General features: G+C 43.5%; 1 protein-coding gene across 2 annotated transcripts in view; it reads left to right on the top strand.

Annotated features, from left to right (window-relative positions):
- The window catches only part of KREMEN1 (kringle containing transmembrane protein 1), a 64251-nt gene that overhangs the window by 35129 nt on the left and 7745 nt on the right, over positions 1-21377 (top strand). For both annotated transcript variants that reach the window (XM_081801903.1, XM_081801904.1), the window contains exons 4-6: positions 7053-7177; positions 14193-14346; positions 20444-20776. In XM_081801903.1, coding sequence (XP_081658029.1) covers positions 7053-7177; positions 14193-14346; positions 20444-20776 — 612 coding nt within the window. The remainder of the gene's footprint in view (positions 1-7052; positions 7178-14192; positions 14347-20443; positions 20777-21377) is intronic.

The following is a 21377-nucleotide window of genomic DNA, read 5'->3' as shown; positions in this document are numbered from 1 at the left end:
AGAGGAAAAATGCATGACCAAGCCACAGGACTTTAAAGTGGTCTTGAAAGTAAAAAGGAATTTGAGAACAAATATCCTTTTTCAAATTGACTTTTCCTCCCTGCTTCTGGGAAGAGCAAAGGGTGGGACACGGTCTGGAAATGCACTCAGTTGGCCAGTAATGCTTTTGAAGACTACATGACGTGTCTTCTCCAGCGCGACTTCGAGCCACACTTTCCAGCGCGAGTCAGAGGGCAGTGGCACCCCCAGAGGCTGGCCACTGTCTCAGAGGCTGGCCTCGTGGCACACACAGTGTGGAGGGACTGATGTGTTTGAGAAGTCAGTCTTTAATCTGACTTCCATTCAGTTCGCCAGACCGGCCCTGTGAGCAAAGGGAACAAAACCACAAAGTGAGAATCTGCCACCCCCAGAGCTTGCTCGTGCTCTCTGGTTCCGTCTTCTCTGCCCCCGTGGAAGGCCCTTAACCTCGCCAGACCGTGATTTCTTCCCTGTCACATAGAATAACCCATCCAACCCGCCTCCCTCAAAGGGCTTTGATTTCCACGTGAGATGCTTATGTGAAAGTGTACTGTGTGCTCACCAGATGTAAGAGATCAATGTTTTAATATCTGGAATTAAACCCAGTTTTTTGAGGTGGCTGCCTTTGATTTTGCCTTTTAACTCAATGCTATTTTAGTTTTCTATTACTGCAAGTTGTTTCTGTTTGTGTGGTGAATGATGAAAGCCCTATTTATATATACAGTTGGCCGTTGAACAACACAGGGGTTAGGGGCACTGACCCCCTGCCCAGTCAGACATCTGCACATAACTTGTGACTCTCCAAAAACTTAACTAATAGGCTGCTGTTGACCAGAACCCTTACCGGTAACATGAGCAGTCAATTAATGCAGACTTTGTATGTTACACATATTATATACTGTATTCTTACAATAGAGTAAGCTAGAGAAAAGACAGTGTTATTAAGAAAAATCATAAGGAAGAGAAAATACTTGTACAGTCCTATCCAAATACATGTACAATCCTAAAAAATCCACATATAAATAGACACGTGCAGTTCAAACCCGCGTTGTTCAGGGGTCAACTGTAATGAGAATAAACACTGTTTATTTGGCACATATCATCCTGCCAGGCCTCGTGGTGTTTACTTTATTTACATTATCTCATTTCAATTCTCTGAAGAACCCTTTGAGACCCTATTGCTCCTCATTCCACTGTTGATGAAGCCAGGGCCAGAATTCACCCTGGGGTCTGTCCTACACAGGAGCTCACGTTTGGGATTGCTGAGGAATGCTCACTGCTCCTGAACGAGTATTGCCGCGTCCTGGGACGGGAGCGTGCAAAAACAACTCCTGAGCTTCAGCATGGATGCCGGAAAGTGGGGAGCCTAGAGGCCCCCCCCTTTAGAAACTATCTGTTCCTGTCTTTCACACAATTCTAATAAGCGCAACAGTATTGTTGTAAACCTAAGTAGTGGCGAATTAAGAAGAGGGTACACAGAGAAGTAGCACGAAGTAGATGTTCCCTGAGACTCCTTCTAGTTCCGATGTTATGAGGGTTCGGCAGCCTTGGCGATAACCGAGGGGACAGACTTAACTAATGAAGTCAGACATAAGCACGTAAGAAAGCACACCAGGCTGGGGCCGTTTGGTGATGCACATTTGATCACCTCAGGCCACCAAGAGAAATTTAAAGTAGGTGAAACTGAGGGGCGCCTGGGTGGCTCAGTCGGTTAAGTGTCTGCCTGTGGCTCGGGTCATGATCCCAGGGTCCTGGGATTGAATCCTACATTGGGCTCCCTGCTCAGTAGGAAGCCTGCTTCCCCCTTTCTCTCTGCCCCTCTGCCCACTTGTGCTCTCTCTCAAATAAATAAATCTTTTTAAAAAATTAAAAAATAAAGTAGGTTAAATTAAGTGTTTTGTTTTTTTAAAGAAATAGCTAATGCATTTTAGAAAGGTTCTGTCCAAAATGATGAGGATAAAACTTTAAGTTTCCAAGTTAACCTTTCTGGAAAACTCAGTTACCTTGAATGGTGTCTCTAATAGCCAGAGAGGACAGTGTGCAGGCAGGAGTCAGAACCAGCGGTCACTAGCTTTAAGTGGTTGTTGTTAGCAGGTCGGCTCTGCCTTTTACTTCCACCCTGCTCTGTCCCTCTACTGCCGCCTAAGAGGTACCTTTACCCACTCCCTCCGTGATTCCTGCTGGTGGTGCAGAACATGCCTGTGCATCTGGAGTGCAGTTTTAGAGCACCAGCTCTGTAACTGGGAGCTTACCAGGCCCTGGGAATACAATACTGTGTGGAAGATACAGTCCTACCCTTAAGTCATTCGTGGTTCATTGGGGAGAGAGACATAAGAACAGGTGTTTATTTATTTACTTTTTTAAAGATTTTATTTATTTATTTGACACAGAGAGAGAGACGGCGAGAGAGGGAACACAAGCAGAGGGAGTGGGAGAGGGAGAAGCAGGCTTCCCGCCGAGCAGGGAGCCCGATGCGGGGCTCGATCTCAGGACCCTGGGATCATGACCTGAGACGAACGCGGACGCCCAACGACTGAGCCACCCAGGCGCCCCTAGGTGTTTAGAATCAAGTGCACCGTAGGCTGCTACAGGACCACACAGCAGGGGCATATAACCTTATTTGGGGGGCAGGGGGTGCTTCCCCAGGGAAATAGTGCTCAAGCTACAGTGTTAAGCAGGAGAGGGAATTCCAGGCAAAGGAAAGAATATGTGTAAAAGTCCAGAGAGCAACGTGCCATGGGGAAACTCACAAATACACTATAATTTAATTTGGCTTTCATCTAGAACATGAGCTGAGGGATAGAGAGAGGGGTCATGCAGAAGGGGGAGGGGAGCAAGCAGCACAGATCAGGCAGGGCCTTGTGTACCATGTGAGAGAGTCTGGACTTCATCCTGAGGGGCTTTGAAGGTTTTTAGGCAGGGCCCCTGCCTACCCCTCCAGCTCCTATTATTTTTCCCTCTCTCTCTCATTGGTCATCCTCACTCCTTTTTTTTTTTTTTTTAAGATTTTATTTATTTATTTGACAGAGAGAGACACAGCGAGAGAGGGAACACAAGTAGGGGGAGTGGGAGAGGGAGAAGCAGGCTCCCCGCTGAGCAGGGAGCCAGACGTGGGGCTCCATCCCAGGACCCTGGGATCATGACCTGAGCTGAAGGCAGATGCTTAACCGACTGAGCCACCCAGGCGCCCCATCCTCACTCCTTTTTGTTCCTGCAAAGGCCAACATTGTTTTTGCCTTAGGCCTTTGCCCTTGCCCTTCCTTCTGCCTGGAATATACCGTAAAGATTATTCTGGTTGCAGTGTACTAATTAGATTAGAGTAGGGTGCACCTAGAAACAGGGAGATGGAATAGGCCAATGCAGTAGTCTAAGTGGGAGGAGACGGTGGCCTAACCGGGGGAGGTGGCAGTGTGGAGACAGAGACATGGACAAACGTCTGCAGTCTCTTGGGAGGTAGACTCACTGGTGTCTGGCAAGTGATTGACTTGGGCACGACAGGCATGATACCTCAGGCCATTGAAATCAGATAGATGGAGCTGCTGCATGGTATGGTCTGACTTCCAGGGGTCTCCCTCACTATCCCACTGGAACATGAGCTGCCTGGATTTGCTCACCAAATTGTGAATAAAGCTTATAAGTTCCAGCTGCATTAATGCAACCCATAGCCTTGTTTATGTCTAATCTTAACATTTATGATTATGTGCCTTGGGCTCTCTATAAACTAATACATAATAACATGCTTACTTCTGATCATAATAGGATAAATGAGACAAAAATCAGAGTAAATGACCAGGATGATGACGATCAAGTAGTTCTTGTTAAGAGCCATTGAATGCATGGCTAGGGTTTCCATATGCAAGGTCCGTTTAACAAACTGGGCTTATAGGATATGCCCCTGACTAGAGATGCTTAACTCACTGCATTTGTTTAAACTCTAAAACCCAGCCATTCCCAAGCCAGGCTCCCACTGAACACCAGCCTCCTACTGCCTAGAGCTTTTCTGTTTACATTTGCCACTATAGAGATTTGGTTTGTTTCCAAAAGATGCATTTTAACATTTGTGTGGTGAGCCACATTTGTTATATTTGAACCATGTGTGACGCAAGGGAGAAGGGTAACCACTTGGCTGGAGGGGGAAGGGTGACTTTTTGGGTTAGCAGTGTACTTCCTGCCAATTTAACAGGAACTGGTTAGATATTAGATGGTGGCAGAAATTTAAAAGTGTGTACATACACACAGATACACACATATATTTTTATATGCCAACAGGCTAATGTGGATATAAAGTTTGTTGAACTCTGGACCATGCTGTTTTCTAGTCTTCTTTTTTAAGATTCTATTTTTAAGTAATCTCTACACCCAACGTGGGGCTCAAACCCACAACCCCGAAATCAAGAGTCACACGTTCCACTGAATGAGCCAGCCAGGCACCCCTGTTTCCTAGTCTTTTTTTTTTTTTTAAGATTTTATTTATTTATTAGAGTGAGCAAATGAGAGAGAGAGAGAGACCACAAGCTGGGGGAGAGGCAGCGGAGAGGGAGAAGCAGATTCCCCACTGAGCAGGGAGGCTGAAGTGGGGCTTGATCCCAGAACCCTGGGATCACGACCCAAGCTGAAGGCAGACACTTAACCAACTGAGCCACCCGGTGCCCCTCTGTTTTCTAGTCTTTTTTTTTTTTTTTTAAGATTTTATTTATTTATTTGACAGAGAGAGACACAGTGAGAGAGGGAACACAAGCAGAGGGAGTGGGAGAGGGAGAAGCAGGCTTCCCGCCGAGCAGGGAGCCCGGTGTGGGGCTCGATCCCAGGACCCTGAGATCATGACCTGAGCCGAAGGCAGACGCTTAACGACTGAGCCACGCAGGCTCAGTTTTCTAGTCTTAAACACAAAGAAAAAATGCTTTCTGAGAGTTTGTATGGCTCACTTTGGAATTGGATAACATATAACTCTTAACTGTCCTAGAAGTGCTTCTAGGACCAAGCCTCATACATGTCTTATTATGTCTTCAGTTACATAAACTGAGAAGCCAAACAGAGAAAGTAGGGGAAAGGGCTTCATCTGATAGTGGAGTAATTCATAAATTAATAACACAGATGGAAAACTCAGGTCCAGAAAGGTTGATTTGTCCATGGCCTACAATCAATTCATTCCTTCATTCAACATGTATTTAGTATGTATTATGTAGATGTATTAACTATTCATTACTGTACAACAAATGACCCTGGACCTTAGTTACTAAAAATGACACACACTTACTGTCTTCGTTTCTATGGGTCAGGAAATCTGGACATGGCTTAGCTGGGTCCTCTTCCAGGTTTTTTACAAGCCTGCAATAACAGTGTCTGCCAGGACTGGGGTCTCATCTGAAGGCTCCACTGGGGAAGAATATACTTAGTTGTTGGTAGGATTAAGTCTTTGCAAAAACTGAAAGTCTTGGTTTCTTGCTAGACATTGGTCAAAGGGCACCTTCAGTTCCTTGCCACATGGCCTCTCTGACATAGTGTATTGTTTTATCAAAGTCCATAGGCCAAGAAGGCAGTAGAGAGTCTGCTAGCAAGACAGAAGTCATAGTCTCTTGACCTAATCAGAGACGTGACATGCCATCAGCTTTGTCACATTCTCTTGGTCAAAAGTAAGTCACTAATCCAACCTACACTCAAGAGGAGGGGATTCCACAATGGCATGACATGAACACCGGGAGGTGGGGATCATTAAGTGCCGTTTTTGAAAGCTATCATGGGGGGTGGGGATCATTGAGTGCCGTCTTTGAAAGCTATCTACCACAGTTAATACATCTATTCAGGTTTCTTTATTCTCAAATACAGCTTTTTTTTACTAGACCAAACCATCCAATTGTGTGGTTGTGGAACACTAGTATGTTCACCGTGGTAGGCTGAATAATGGCCTCCCGAAATGTCTATGCTGTAATCCCTGGAATCTTTTAATATGTTATCTTACGTAGCATAAGGGATTTGCAGATGTGATCAAGTTAAGGATTTTGAGATGGGTTGATTATCCTGAATTATCCAGGCAGGCCCAATATCATCACACAGGTCCTTATAACCTTATAACCAATATCAGAGTCAGAGAAGGTGATGTGGTGCTAGAAGCAGAGGGAGGGAAGGAGACATGATGGAGACAGAGGCTGGAATGGTGTGGTCACAAGCTGAGGAACAGGGGCACCTTCCAGTAGATGGAAAAGGCAAGGAACACCCCCCACCCCCTGCCAGGCCTCCAGAAGGAACAAGTCCCCGCTGACCCCTTGATTTCAGTCCCATATGATCCATTTAGTACTTCTGAACTCCTGAACTGTAAGATAATGAATTTATGCTATGTTAAGCCACTAGGTTTGTAGTGATCTGTTACAGCAGTTATAGGAAACTAATACACTCCCTGAAAGCACTTGGGAGAACCCACTAATGGAGTTTTTTAAAGAACAAGGGGAGGAGTGCCTGGGTGGCTCTGTTGGTTAAGGGTCCAACTCTTAGTTTCAGCTCAGATCATGATCTCATGGGTCGTGGGATCAAGCCCCACGTCGGGCTCTGTGCACAGCTGGGAGTCTGCTTCTTCCTCTCCCTCTCCACTCACACGCTCTTTCTCCCTCCCTCTCTCGCTCTCTCTAAAATAAATAAATCTTAAAAAAAGAACAAGGGGAGGCACAAGGCATAGGATGAAGGGCTTCCAAGGGCTTTTCCTGCCCTCCAATGACTCTGAAACATAATTTACATATTGCAGCTTCTCTATTTTGAAGAAATTATTCCTAGTTCTCTTCAATGCTCAATTCTATCAATATTGAACAGATTAGTTAAAGGTGGACCTTGGGCCTCACATACTCTTCAGAAGAAAACAGAAACACAGCATTTGCCAGAGGATACTAAGACTTCCATTTTTAAAGCTTGTTGCTTGTTATTTATGTGTACCTTAGGAGTAGAAATAGTAGCTGAGATGAAAGTACCTGGCACAAATCGCTGTTCCTTCTTGGTGTTTGACAGCCAGATGTTGTGAAATTCTTTTGTTTTTCTTTTTCCTCCAGTGCCTGGAAACCTTGGCTGCTACAAGGATCATGGAAACCCACCTCCTCTAACTGGCGCCAGTAAAACGTCTAACAAACTTACCATACAAACCTGCATCAGTTTTTGTCGGAGTCAGAGGTTCAAGGTAATGATTCTATGGCCAAATATCTATAGAAAAGCATGAAGATGTTTTTGTTTTTTTTTTTTTAAAGATTTTATTTATTTACTTGACAGAGAGAGACACAGCGAGAGAGAGGGAACACAAGCAGGGGGAGTGGGAAAGGAGAAGCAGGCTTCCCGCTGAGCAGGGAGCCTGATGCAGGGTTCGATCCCAGGACCCTGGGATCATGACCTGAGCCGAAGGCAGACGCTTAACGACTGAGCCACCCAGGCACCCCTATTTTTTTTTTTTTTAAGATTTTATTTATTCATTTGAGAAAGAGAGATACAGAGAGATAGAGAGAGAGCATGAGCAGGGGAGAGGCAGAGGGCAAGGAAGAAGCAGTCTCCCCGCCGAACCAGGAGCCAGGAGCCAGGAGCCAGATGTGGGGCTCGATCCCAGGACCCTGGGATCATGACCTGAGCCAAAGGCAGATGCTTAACAATCTGAGCCACCCAGGCGCCCCATGAAGATGTAAATGCAATCTGCCGAGATAACTTAAAAATATATATACTTTTTTTTTAAACCTACCAAACCATGTAACTATTTTTCTGCCAAGGAGGAACTGAAGGAAGAGTGTGGCTTGGCATTCAGGAGTGTGAGACAGCATTTTTGTCTAAAGATGGGGAGAGAAAAGAGGAAAATGCCCAATATCTGTATCCCTCTTTGACCTCTGACAGAATTATGTATTTCCTTATGCCCTTGAATGTTATAAGCAGGGACATCTCTGGCTTCACAGGGGATGTGGGAATAGGCCAAGGTCGTGGTTATTTCCTTGCTACATTAGGGGCCCTAGCCTGGACAAAATACTTTCTTTTCTTTCTGTCCTTTCCTCTATTTGCAGTTCACTCCTTGGCTGTTAAGGTTCAATAATGCTATTGTTTGCTATATCCTTCCTTCCTTCCTTTTTCCTTCCTTTCTTTTGTCCTTCCTTAATAATTCAGTGAAAAAGCCATTAATCAGGCCCAAGCAAGGAGAGTAGCCTGGCAAGGTCAGGGGCTTTGTGAGGCAGGTGGCCCAACACGATGGAGTAATTGGTTGCTTGCAAAGCATATAAGTAAATATACTGAGGATAATGGGAGCCAGATTTCTCACTGTTGGAGAAGGGAGCCAGAGAAAACCAAAATGAAACCTATAGTGTCAGACAGGCATTGAAGCTATTTGTATAGTGTATGGTTTTGCTATATAGAGAGACAGATACGGAAATAAATATAAACATGTTTGTAGGTCCGTGTGTATGTTTGTATATACATATATATTTCTTATCTCTGTCCACTGAGAGTGACACACTGGTTGCACAGAGCACACTTAGTGCTCAGATCTTGGTTTCCAGATACTGTTCTTCATTAAATAAGAATTAGGGCTCCTTGGAGAAAATTGCCAATTCTAGAGCTGGTCCTGAGAAAGTGCAAGAGGAGCCTGAAGCATGTTGTACAATAAAGTAAGGAATGGTGAGGGCTTGTCAGAAGGACACAGGAACCAACTGGAAGGGGCTCCATTGGCCAACTCTAACATAATTTGAGCTTCAAAACAAAAAAAATGGTAACAATAGGGGCACCTGGGTGGTTCAGATGGTTAAGTATCTGCCTTCGGCTCAGGTCATGATCTCAGGGTCCTGGGATCGAGTCCCGCATCGGGCTCCTGGCTCAGCGGGAAGCCTGCTTCTCCCTCTCCCTCTGCTGTTCCCCCTGCTTGTGCTCTCTCTCTCTCTCTCTGTCAGATAAATAAATAAAATCTTTAAAAAAAATAAAAATAAAAAATAAAAAAATGGTAACAATAAATATGCCCCATTGAATAAAATAAGAATCTACAAATTCACACTGATATAAATAAATAAGTGAAAAAATAAATGAGGAGAAGAAAGGCATTTTCTTATAGGAGAATGCCAACTAACAAATGTAAAAGAAATGTTGGAATTAGAAAATTCTCCATTTGGCAACTATCATAGTGATAATTGATTTGGAGAACAAATATCAAGATATGTAAATATCCCATGACCTCCTCTACTAGTGGGTGAAAGTTGCATGAGGAACAGGATATTTATATAGCCTCAAAGATTGCCCCACAAAATACGATAAAGGGAATTCTACAGTGGAGAAAACTGGCATACACTACCTTACTCAAGTGATCAAAGTTAGTATCACTAGTCATAGGAAAACTAGACATTGTATCCCACCTAACCTATCAAGAGCATAACATCACTTTGGTTGCATGTTATAAGGTCATATACAAAAATCAGTTGCATTTCTACGTACTAGCAGTGAACAATTGGAAAATAAAAAAATTTTTTTTGAAAATAAAAATTAAAAAAAAATTTTTTTTATTGTTATCTTAATCATCATTAGTTTTTGATGTAGTGTTCCATGGAAAATAAAATTTTTAAATTCCATTTACAATAGCATAAAAAAATCTCAAAATTAACAAAGGATATTAAAGACCTATATACCGAATACTACATAACATTGCAAGAGAAAATTAAAGAAAATCTAAATAAATAGAAATACTGACATTGTGGGGCACCTGGGTGGCTCAGTTGGTTAAGAGTCTGACTCTTGACTTTGGTTCAGGTCATGATCTCAGGGTCGTGGGGATTGAGCCCTGCATTGGGCTCCTCACTCAGCAGGGAGTCTGCTGGAGATTCTCTCTCCCTCTCTCTTTCTGCCCCTCCCCACCACTTTCTCTTTCTCTCTAAAATAAATAAATCTTTAAAAAAAAATACAGACATTATTCATGGATTGGAAGACTTAATGTTGTTAAAATTGTCAGTTTTCCCCAGATTGATTTATAAATTCAATGCAATCCAAATCAAAATGATAGTTTTTTTTTTAATAATTAAGCTGATCCTAAAATTTACACGGAAAGGCAGAGAACCTAGAATAACCGAAATAATTTTGAAAAAGATCAACTTTGGAGGACTCATCAAGACTTTCTCTAAAGCTATAGTAATCAAGAGAGTGGTATTGGCATAAGAATAGTCGCATAGATCAGGAGTTAGCAAACAGTGGTACGTGGGCCAAATCTTTCTACGCATCTACTCAGCGAATAAAGTTTTACTGAAACATAGCCACACGCATTCACCTACATATTGTCTATGCTTTTCATGCTGCAACAGCAAAGTTGAGTAGTTGACAAGAAACGGTATGAACCTCAAAGCCAAAAATATTTACTATCTGATTTTTTAAGAAAGAAAAAGGTTTTCTTTTTCTTTTTTTTTTTTAAAGATTTATTTATTTATTTATTTGAGAGAGAGAGAATGAGAGAGAGAGTGAGCATGAGAGGGGGGAGGGTCAGAGGGAGAAGCAGACTCCCCGCTGAGCAGGGAGCCCGATGCGGGACTCGATCCCGGGACTCCAGGATCATGACCTGAGCCGAAGGCAGTCGCTTAACCGACTGAGCCACCCAGGTGCCCAAGAAAAAGGTTTTCAACTCCTGCTACAGATATCAATGAAACCATAGAGAGTCCAGAAATAGACCTGCACTTACATGGACAGTTGATTTTCAACAGAGATAAAGGATGGTCTTTCAACAAATAGTTCTGGAGAAAAATGGGAGCTCTTTGTGAAGAAAAATGAACCTCTGTCCTTACATCACACTATGAGCCAAAATTAACTTTCAGTTATACTACTGAAAAAAGTGCTATGATACTGGCATAAGGATGGATATACAGGCCAATGAAATCAAATTTAGAGTCCAGAAATAAGCCCATACATTTATTTATGGTCAGTTGATTTTGACAAGGGTGCCAGAATCATTTAATGGGGAAAGAAGAGGTGTTGGAACAATTGGATATCCACATAGAAAAGAATGAATTTGGACTCCTACCTCATTTTATATATAAAAATTAACTAAAAATGAACCAAAGACCTAAATGTAATTAGTTTTAGCTATTAGAAGGAACTCTTAGAAGGAAACATAGGTATAAATACGCATGACCTTGGTATTAGGCAATGGTTTTTTAGTTATGATAACAAAAGCACAGACAACCAAAGAAAAAATAAATTGGACTTCATCAAAATTTAGGGACACTATTAAGAAAATGAAAAAACAACTCTCAGAATAGGAGAAAGTATTTGTGAATCATCTGTAAAAAGATTTAATGTCCAGAATATATAAAGATCTCTTACCACTTGACGATAAAAGGACAACTGAATTGAAAAATGGGCAAATGAGTTGAATAGACATTTCTCTATAGAAGACATACAAATGGCCAATAAGCACATGGAAATATGCTCATATTATTAGTCTTTAGGGAAATGCAAATCAAAACCATAATGCGATATCACCTCACACAATAAATAACCAATGGCTATAGTTTAAAAAAATTTTTTTTGAAGATTCTATTTATTTATTTGACAGAGAGAGAGCACAAGCAGGGGGAGGGGCAGAAGGCGAGGGAGAAGCAGACTTCCTGCTGAGCAGGTAGCCCGACATGGGGCTCGATCACAGGACCCTGGGATCATGACCTGAGCCAAAGACAGACGCTTAACCAACTGAGCCACCCAGGCACCCCTAAAATAATTTTTTTAAAGGCAAAACAAGTATCGGTGAAAATGTGGAGATGGAACCCTCCTACTTTGCTGGTGGAAATATAAAATAGTGCAGCTGCTATGGAAAACAGTTTGGCAGTTTCTCAAAAAGTTAAACATAACCGTATAAACCAGCAATTCCGCTCCTATGTATACACCTAAGAGAGTTAAAAACGTATGTTCACACAAAAACTTGTACATAAGTGTTCATAGTGGCATTATTCAGAATAGTCCCAACCTGTAAATAACTCAGTGTCTATTAACTGATGAACAGATAAATACATTGTGCTATATCCATACTTCTGAATACTACTCAGCAATAGAAAGAAGATATAGTAAGACATACTGATGCACACAACAACATGGATGAATCACCAAAACATTATGCTAATTGAAAGAAGTCAAATACAAAAGACTACATGCTCAACTCAAAAAGGATCTTAGGTCTAACTAAAATGTAAAACTATAAAACTCTTAGAGGAAGAGGGGAGAAAATCTTCATGACTGGGGTTTACCTGGGTTTAGGCAGAAAGTTCTTAGGTGTAACACCAAAAACATGATCCATAAAAGAAAAAATTGGTAAATGAACTTCTCCAAAATTGAAAACTTTTACTTGGTAAAAGACATTTTTTAAAGGATGAAAAGACAAGCCATAGCCTGGAAGAAAATATTTGCAAATCACATATGCAGCAAAGGACTTATATGCAGAATGCATACAAAAACTCTAAAAACTCAGTAGTTAAAAACATTTTTTTAAATGGGCAAATGACTTGATACTTCACCAAAGAGGATATACAGATGGCAAATAAGCACATGAAAAGACATTCAGTGTCATTAACCACTAGGGTAATGCAAATGAAGCCCACAATGAGATACCACTACACACCTCTTAGAATGGCTAAAATAAAATATACTGACAATAACATGTGTTGACAAGGATATAGAGCAACCGGGACTCATACATTGTTGCAAATGTAAAATGGTACAGTCACTCTAGAAGCGGTTTCTTATAACCATAAACTTACCATATAACCCAGCATCCCCATTCCCAGGTATTTACTCTGGAGAAATGAAAGCTAGGCTCACACAAAACTACACACAAATGTTTATATCAACTCTATCCATAATCATGAATAACTAGAAACAACCCAAAGGATTAACAAACAGTGGTATATCTATGCAATGGTCTTACTACTCAGCCATAAAAAGGAGTGAACTATTGATCCATGTACCACTTTGGATGAATCTCTAAGACATTGCACTGAGTGGAAAGCCAGTCTCAAAAGGTTACATACTATATGATTGCATTTATATGATGTCTTAGTCCTTTCTGGCTGCAGTAACAAAATTACCATAGATTGGGTCAATAAACGTTTATTTCTCACAGTTCTGGAGGCTAGAAGTATAAGATCAAAGTTGTTGGCAGATTTGGTGTTTGGTGAGAGCTTGTCTCTTGGTTCATAGATCACCGTCTTGCTGTGTCCTCAATGTGACAGAGGGCCTAGGGAGCTCTCTGGGGTCTCTTCTATAAGAGCACTAATCCCATTCACGAGGGCTCTGCTCTCCTGCCCTAATCACCTACCAAAGGCTCCACGTCCACATACCATCTCACTGGGAGTTAAGATTTCAACATACGACTTTTGGGGGAACATAAACATTCAGTCTTAGCATGTGATATTCTTTTTTTTTTTTTTTAAAGATTTTATTTATTTATTTATTGGAGAGTGAGCGAGAGAGAAACAGCATGAGAGAGGAGAGGGTCAGAGGGAGAAGCAGGCTCCCCGCCGAGCCGGGAGCCCGATGTGGGACTCGATCCCAGGACCCCGGGATCATGACCTGAGCCGAAGGCAGTCGCCCAACCGACTGAGCCACCCAGGCGCCCTAGCATGTGATATTCTTGAAAAAACAAAACTATAGTAACAGCAAACTGATAGGTAGTTGCCAAGGTTTGTTTATGGGAGGGTGAACTCTAAAGCAGTAGGTTCAGGACAGGACGGTTATTGGGGCGATGTGCCTGTGCTGTATCCTGATTGTAGTGGTGGTTGCACAGATCTACACATGGGTTGAAATGTATACAACTATACACCATACAAATAGTTACATACCGTACGGTAATAAATAAAATGAAAAGTTTTAACGGGGCCTGTAATGGGGTTGTGATGAGGACTAGCCATAAAGCACCTACCACCTGGCACACAGTAAACATTCAATAAAATGTTGAGCTGCTATTATTAATGTTTCAAGTTAGTGGACTCCCCCCAACACCTGCCTTAAAACTCACTGAATTACAGTAGAGACGCAGGCAGTAAAAGGGATGCTCGACGGAGGGGAAGCGTGGTTACTGATAGTGTGTAATGAGCGCCGAGGGAGTGGAGCGAGGGAGAGACCCCAGGAAGAGGGACCTGCCAAGCTCCTTCAGGCCAGCTGGCACCCCAGACTGACACTTACCAAGTGCTGTTGCTCTACTGTGACAGTTTGCTGGGATGGAGTCGGGCTATGCTTGCTTCTGTGGAAACAATCCTGATTACTGGAAGTACGGGGAGGCAGCCAGCACCGAGTGCAACAGTGTCTGCTTCGGGGATCACACCCAGCCCTGTGGTGGCGACGGCAGGATCATCCTCTTTGACAGTGAGTATGCCCTGTGCCCGTTACTGCCCAAGACACAGGAGCGCTGTGGCAGAGAAACAACCTGACCAGCCTTCCTCTCTTTCATTCATTCATTCACTCATTCATTCATGTGGCATACTTACTAAGCACCTCCTGCAGGCCAGGCCCTGACCAGATCCTGGGGATGCAACACTGACCAAGACGACTCAGCCCCCGTCCTCTAGAAGGAAGGACGGGCATTTAACAAGTAATTAATTACAGTTGTGCCATGTGCTCTGAAGAGATGAGGCCTGTCACAGGACACTTAGGCAACCTAAAAAAGATGACCTTTGCAACTTAATACAGACACCAGTATGGCTGTTCAGTATTAGCCTTAAGGTCCTCTTGTTTTAATTGTTTGATTTCCAAGCCCTTTAATGTTTTCCTTGGCATTTGGTGTTGCAGCAGGGAAGAGACCATATGCTTCAAGTTGTCTTTCCAGGCCTGATACTGAGTGTGCCCGCACCAGCCTCCTCTCTGACCCCGCACATCTGTGAGATGCTGGCTAGGGCAGGGTGCGCTATGGATGGGGTATGGATCTGGGGCCGGGACCTCTCCCGCACCTTGTTCTAACCACTGGCCCACCTGATCCCTCCTCACAATCACCCACCCCCCCACATCCCCTCAGTGGTGGTAAGACTTTGTGAGAGCCGTACTACCAATGTAGCACCCGATTTTGGTAGAAATGGTAGAAAGTAGATTGTTACAAGTGAGACAGACAAAAGGAAAGACTTGAGGTTACTAAAATATACTACAGACTCCATAGGTCTTTGTTAGTCATTGGGGTAGAGTAGATTTACTCCTGACATCTCAACCTGACCGAGTGGCTCAGTTTCGAGCAGAAATGTCATATGCTGTGTTAGTTTCTTAGGGCTGCCATAACAAATGATCACAACCCGGGAGCATTAAAACAACAGAAATTTATTCTGTCGTAGTTTGGGAGGCTGGAAGTTCAGAATCGAGGTGTTGTCAGGGCCATGCTCCTTCTGAAGGCTCCAGGGAAGAACCCTTTGCCTCTTCCGAGCTTCTGGCCATTGCTGGCAGTCCTTGGCATTCCTTGGCTTGTAGCTGCATCACTGCGATCTCGGCCTCCTCCTTCAGATGGCCATTGTCCCTCGGTCCATCTGTGCCTCTGTGTCTCTCTGTATCTCCTTATAAGGACACTAGTCATTGGATTTAGAGCCCACTCTCATCTAGTATGGCCTCATTTAACTTGATTACATCTGTAAAGACCCTATTTCCAAATAAGGTCACATTCACAGCTACCAGGCATGGAACATGTCTTCTTTGGAGGACACAATTCAGCTACTATATAGGGTGACTGTAAAGTCATCCCAGGTTTATAGCTGAGCCTTTCACAGGTTATGGCTTAGACGTCGTCAGAAGTGTGTGTTTGGGCAGAGGACAGGGGAAGGATTGGCAAGCAGAACTCAGGTGGTCAACTGTTGGTCTTTTTAATTGAGTGTGCCCACCGGAGACTGCCATTGGTCCCTATACGTCCCGTTATGTCAAGACAAATACTCAGGTGAGTACCTCTGTTAAAGCTAAAGCCTGAAACTTGCCTAACATTTAAGAATGGTTGGCAAATAATACACCCTGCACTTCTATTTAAGTTTTCACTTCCGAAGTCCATTATTAAAAGATCCTCTGCCTTGACATCCTAGCCCAGGAGAGTATGTTTATGGAGCTTACAAGTTGCCTGGTGTACTCCTAAGTGAAGAAAAGAAAGGAAATAACAATTGAGTACCTAGTGTGTATTAAAGCTTTTATGTAAAATATATCAATCCAAACAAATTATATTATCATCACTCTCATTTTACAGAAGAGAGTCCTAGCACATGATAAATATCTTGCCAGGGCTCACACGGCCAACAAACAATGGGATTAGACAGTAAAGAAAAAAAAAAGCAGGGTGTGTGGGTTCGCTACCTGTTTTTCTACTTTAAACAGAACATAGTGTTAATTTTTTTTACTAGAAAATAGATATTGGTGAACATATGGAGAAATTGGATCCCTCATGCATTGCTAGTAGAAATGTTAAATGGTACAGCTGCTCTGGAAAACAGTCTGGCAGTTTCTCCAATGTGGAGCAGAATTACCTTATGACCTGGCAATTCCACTCCTAGATATATACCCAGCAGAGTTGAAAACATATGTTCACACAAAAACTTGTACAGGAACATTCACAGCAACACTGTTCACAATAGCCCCAAAAGTGGCACCAACCCAAATGTCCATCAACCGAAGAACGGATCGGCAAAATGTGTTATAGTCATACAATGGAGTATTATTCAGCCATAAAAAGGAACAAAATACTGATGCATGCTACAACATGGATGAACCTTGAAAACATGATGCTAAGTGATAGGAACCAGACACGTCAGGCCATGTATTTTATGATTCCATGTATAGGAAATGTCCAGAATAGGCAAATCCATAGAGACAGAAGTAACAGATTAATGGTCGCCAAGGGCTGAGGAAAGGGGAGGGTACGGGTTTTCTTGTTGGGGTGATAAAAATGTGCCGGAATCAGATGTCAGTGGTTAGAACGCATTAGAATATAACACACACCACTGAACTGTACCCTTTAAAATTGTTAAAATGGTGGATTTTATATCAGTTAAAAAATAAATATTAATCATTCATTTAGCACATTTTTATTGAGTGTCTGCTGTGTGGCAGATAAAATGATGTTTTATTTAGTGCAGTGCCTACGCCGGAGGTGTTAGATGGAAATAATTTGCTTTAAAGTCAGTCCTGTAGCAAGCATCATCTTTGGTACTGGAAATAGATCTAGGAGAGAGTACCAGCCTCACACAAAGGTGCAGTGAGGTGAATTAATTATAGTGAAAATAACTGCGTCCGTTGACCGCTTGCTTTGTGCTATAGCCTGGATGCCGGGTGCTTTTGTTTATTTTATGCTGTTTAATACTCGCAACAGCCCTGTGCATAAGAAAACTGTGTGTGGATCAGAAGAGAAAATAATTTGCCCAAGTGAATAAGAGCCAAATACAGAACTCAAACCCAGGTTTGCCACAATTTTTATTTTTCTGTTTTCAGTAGCCAGAATCCCTTTTATTTTTTTATTTTTTTAAAGATTTTATTTATTTATTCATGAGAGACAGAGAGAGAGGCAGAGGGAGAAGCAGGCTCCCAAGGAGCAGAGAGCCTGACGCGGGACTCGATCCCAGGACCCTGGGATCATGACCTGAGCCGAAGGCAGATGCTTAGCCATCTGAGCCACCCAGGCGCCCTAGAATCCCTTTTATTAAGAATAATAAGACAGGTCATGATAAAGGGTCCAGTTTAACGCTCTAAAAGCATGTGAACAGGGTGGGCCCAGTGGCTCTGATTATTATCAAACTGGCCCCTTCTGCAGCCGTCCAGAAGCTGTCCGAAATTTCTGGCTTCCTTTCCTTCAGGAACTGAGGAGGTTGGCATTTGGAGAAGCTCCAGTCTCCAGAGGCCCTGGTGTGTGTTGACTGGCAGAGGCCCCCGATGGTAGCCTGCTCCAGTAACCCCCACCCCTCAGCTCTGCAAAGAAAGGTACAAAGTGCAGCCCTATAGAAATCATCTGTGAGGTTTCCCTGCCAGAGGGGAAAATCATCTAAATAGCGTAAGTACTGCTTCATGGAAGTCTTAATGATCCATTGGATAAAGCCGAGCATCTTGCAGATGGTGACTACAGACTGTCCCATAATTTGGGAGGACAAAGATGTCTCTTTGAAGAGACTGGAAAAGTTAGATGGTGAGAAAGGGACCAGGTGATGGTTCCCCAGAATATCAGGCTCTGCTACCAGTGTGGCTGGAACTTGGGTCCCAGTCAGGATGTCAGTGAGTTCCTCCTGTTCTCTGCTCCTTGTTGCAGAATGGTGCCTCAGGCTCCTCAGCTCGAGTGGCTCTCAGGCTGCGTTTGCACCTCCACAGAGAGATTATGGAGGCAGCCGTCTGCTCAGTCATCATTGCCACATCAAGTAATTTGTCGTAGGCCATATGGCTTATTTTCCAGCAAGCTCTTGTGAGCTCCAGGAGGATGTGAAGTAGGCTGTGTACTGTGTATAAATGCAGCACTGACAGAAGCTTCAGGGCATCTGCTGCCCCAGAATTTAATTTATTGAATTAACGGAACCAAATAAAAGATCAGAGAGGCTGGAGCCAATAGTAGGTTACAGAGACTGCCCAGGCTGGCCTCTTGGGCCCCTTTCAGCGTCTAGGCACTGAAAGAAGTGAGTTGTGTGGATTGGTCCTTACTCTGTAACATTAGTTGAGCAGATATATTTTTTAGGACATTGTGCTATTTACTTTCCATGCATTCCTTCCCTTAATTATAATACCGTGAAGTAGGTACTGTTATCCTTATTTGAGGAGAAAACAGAGGCTCATAAAAATTCGGTAACTTGCCCAAGGCCCCACAGATGGAGATCCTTCCCTCATGGGACTTATATTTTAGTGGGAAAAGAAGAGATTAATGGTAAAAAATATTGAGGGCTGAAGTCCAATAGAATCTGACCTCTAGGATTGCATTAGTAATTATACTTCATAGACACCCACATGCTATCAGTCATGAGAGGCAACATCATTGTATGTATCACTGAGGAAAAAAATACTTCCAACTAAATAATAACATGCATTGATGGACAGACACATTGCAGTCAGAAAGATTAAAATGTTTCCCTTAAAACTGATGAAATATGGTAATACTCTTCTCCTTTTCTGGGTGCCAGTCCAGTGGAATCTGATTCATGGCTGGGACCCATTTGGTTAAGGTTTGTTTCCTGAGACATGCCAGTATCGTTCACGTCTAGAAGCAGAGCACTCAGCTGCATCTGGGGGAGGCTGGCTGTTCCTGCTGATGCCTGATGTCTGTTCCTGAAGAAACTGACTTAGCTAATATTGAGGCGGGACAGAGGTACTAAATCAAAAAAGGCAGGACACTGGCTTTCTGCCACCGGAGGTTTTACCCAGGGCTACTTCAGGGTCCCCACCTGCCCAGGTTGTATGTGGCAAGCTAACCTCCCCTTCAAAAATAAGATCTTGCATATATTCCTAAATTTCAAGTTTCCTGTTGAATTATCACTGAATTTTAACAATCTATCATAGATGTCATGTGTTTGCTCTCAGACTTGCCGAACTCTGATTTGTGCGGCCTGACTCTCCTCAGAGGGGCTTCTTACTTTTTAGAGTTAAATTCTCTTGGTTGTCTTGACACTTCAGCCTTCTGAAGGGTTCAAGAAGAGTTTTGAGCTGCTTCTCGTTGTTCGGATAGAAGCAGCATTCTCTTACTGCTTTCTACAAACTGAAGGGAAGCTTTTAAATCCCAGTCCCTCTCAAGGACTTTCATTTCCAGGATCTTGTTTACACCTCACTGATTAGGATACAGTGAAGTGGTTGTATCCCCTTCCTAGAACCCACCAATGAAAAAGGGGAGTCCGAAGAAACCAAATGTGCTTTGTGCAGAGTGATCAGTACCAAGTGTTTCCCCCTGTGCAGAGAGTCACTTGTGCCAGGGTTTCCTGCTCGATGAGTGTGTGGGGACCCTCATGTGAGCATTGCACCCCTAAGGTACCAGGGATGTCCGAGCAGCTGTAAAGCCCTTCTCTTTTTACGGCTTTACCTCAGCAAGTGTCTCCCTGCAAAGAGGCCCCTGTGTTTTCATGTGCTTCATCTCATCTGTCCTCACGCATTTGTGTGATACAGGAACAGGTGGTGGCCTCTCCATCCTCCAAACCAAGAGAGACAGGAGTTCTGGAAGTGAAGTGCAGCCCCTGGGATCACATAGCCCAGCTGGTCCCGAACCCAGACTCTCTGACTCCAGCCCGACCCCCATGTAGGCTGAGCCACCGTCCTGCGTGCTAATTCTGAGGTCTCCTGGGCAAAAAAAAAAAAAAGCTTCCACAGTCATTTGTTCGGGGTTTAAGCTATTCATTCTGTGATTTGATCCTGAAACATAAGACAGTCTGGTTTTGTAGACGAAAAACAATATCCCAAACTGGATCATGTTGGTTAGGAAGAGTTTTGTTTGTAACAGGTTTGAAAGTGAGCCCCAGGCTGAGGGCCAGTGTCCTTTTGTCTCCCACAGCTCTCGTTGGTGCCTGCGGAGGGAACTACTCGGCTATGACCTCCGTGGTGTATTCCCCTGACTTTCCCGACACCTACGCCACAGGGAGGGTCTGCTACTGGACCATCCGGGTTCCAGGAGCCTCCCACATCCACTTCAGCTTCACCTTGTTTGACATCAGGGACTCTGCAGACATGGTGGAGCTGCTGGACGGCTATACCCACCGCGTCCTGGTCCGTTTCAATGGGAGGAACCACCCGCCTCTGTCCTTTAACGTCTCTCTGGATTTTGTCATTTTGTACTTCTTCTCCGATCGCATCAATCAGGCCCAGGGATTTGCTGTCTTATACCAAGGTAACCCTTTGCAGCCTCCTGGGGGGCCCTCCAGGCTGCGCCTCGGGCTTTGCTGGCACACTGTGGTGACCTGCGGGCCTCGGGCGGGTCTTGATGGGGCTGCAAGGCAGGAGCTACTGACTCAACTTGTGGATTTTCCCACCTCCCATTTCATATATTTACAGAAAAGAGGCAACACCTGTCAGTTTCACTACTTTAGTTGTTCTGATGACAGTTGTCATGGCAGGGTTGAAAGAAGAACTGAAAGAGGGAGCTGAGACTGAAAGAATTAGAAGGCTTTAAAAAGGTCATTTGGTCCATTCTCCTGCCTCTTGATATCCCCACCAATCCCAAAAGACTAGTTTCTCATCTTTCTTTGAACCCTCCTAAGGGACACCTGGCTGGCTCGGTTGGAAGAGCATGTGACTCTTCATCTTGGGGCCATGAGTTAGAGCTGCACGTTAGGTGTAGAGCTTACATTAAAAAAAGAAACTTTAAAGAAGAAAACAAATAACAACAACAAAAAAACCCCAATATACCTTAAAAAAACCCAACTGTCCTAAGATGGAGCCCCACTCTCTGTCCCTGTGATGTGCACACACATGTGCCGGACACATCTCTC

The sequence above is a fragment of the Leptonychotes weddellii genome, chromosome 13 (assembly GCF_054177405.1).
Source record: "Leptonychotes weddellii isolate Sample4059 chromosome 13, ASM5417740v2, whole genome shotgun sequence".
Classification (NCBI taxonomy): domain Eukaryota; kingdom Metazoa; phylum Chordata; class Mammalia; order Carnivora; family Phocidae; genus Leptonychotes; species Leptonychotes weddellii.
The sequence above is the reverse complement of the archived record's forward strand: the minus strand, read 5'-3'. Positions and strand labels throughout refer to the sequence as shown.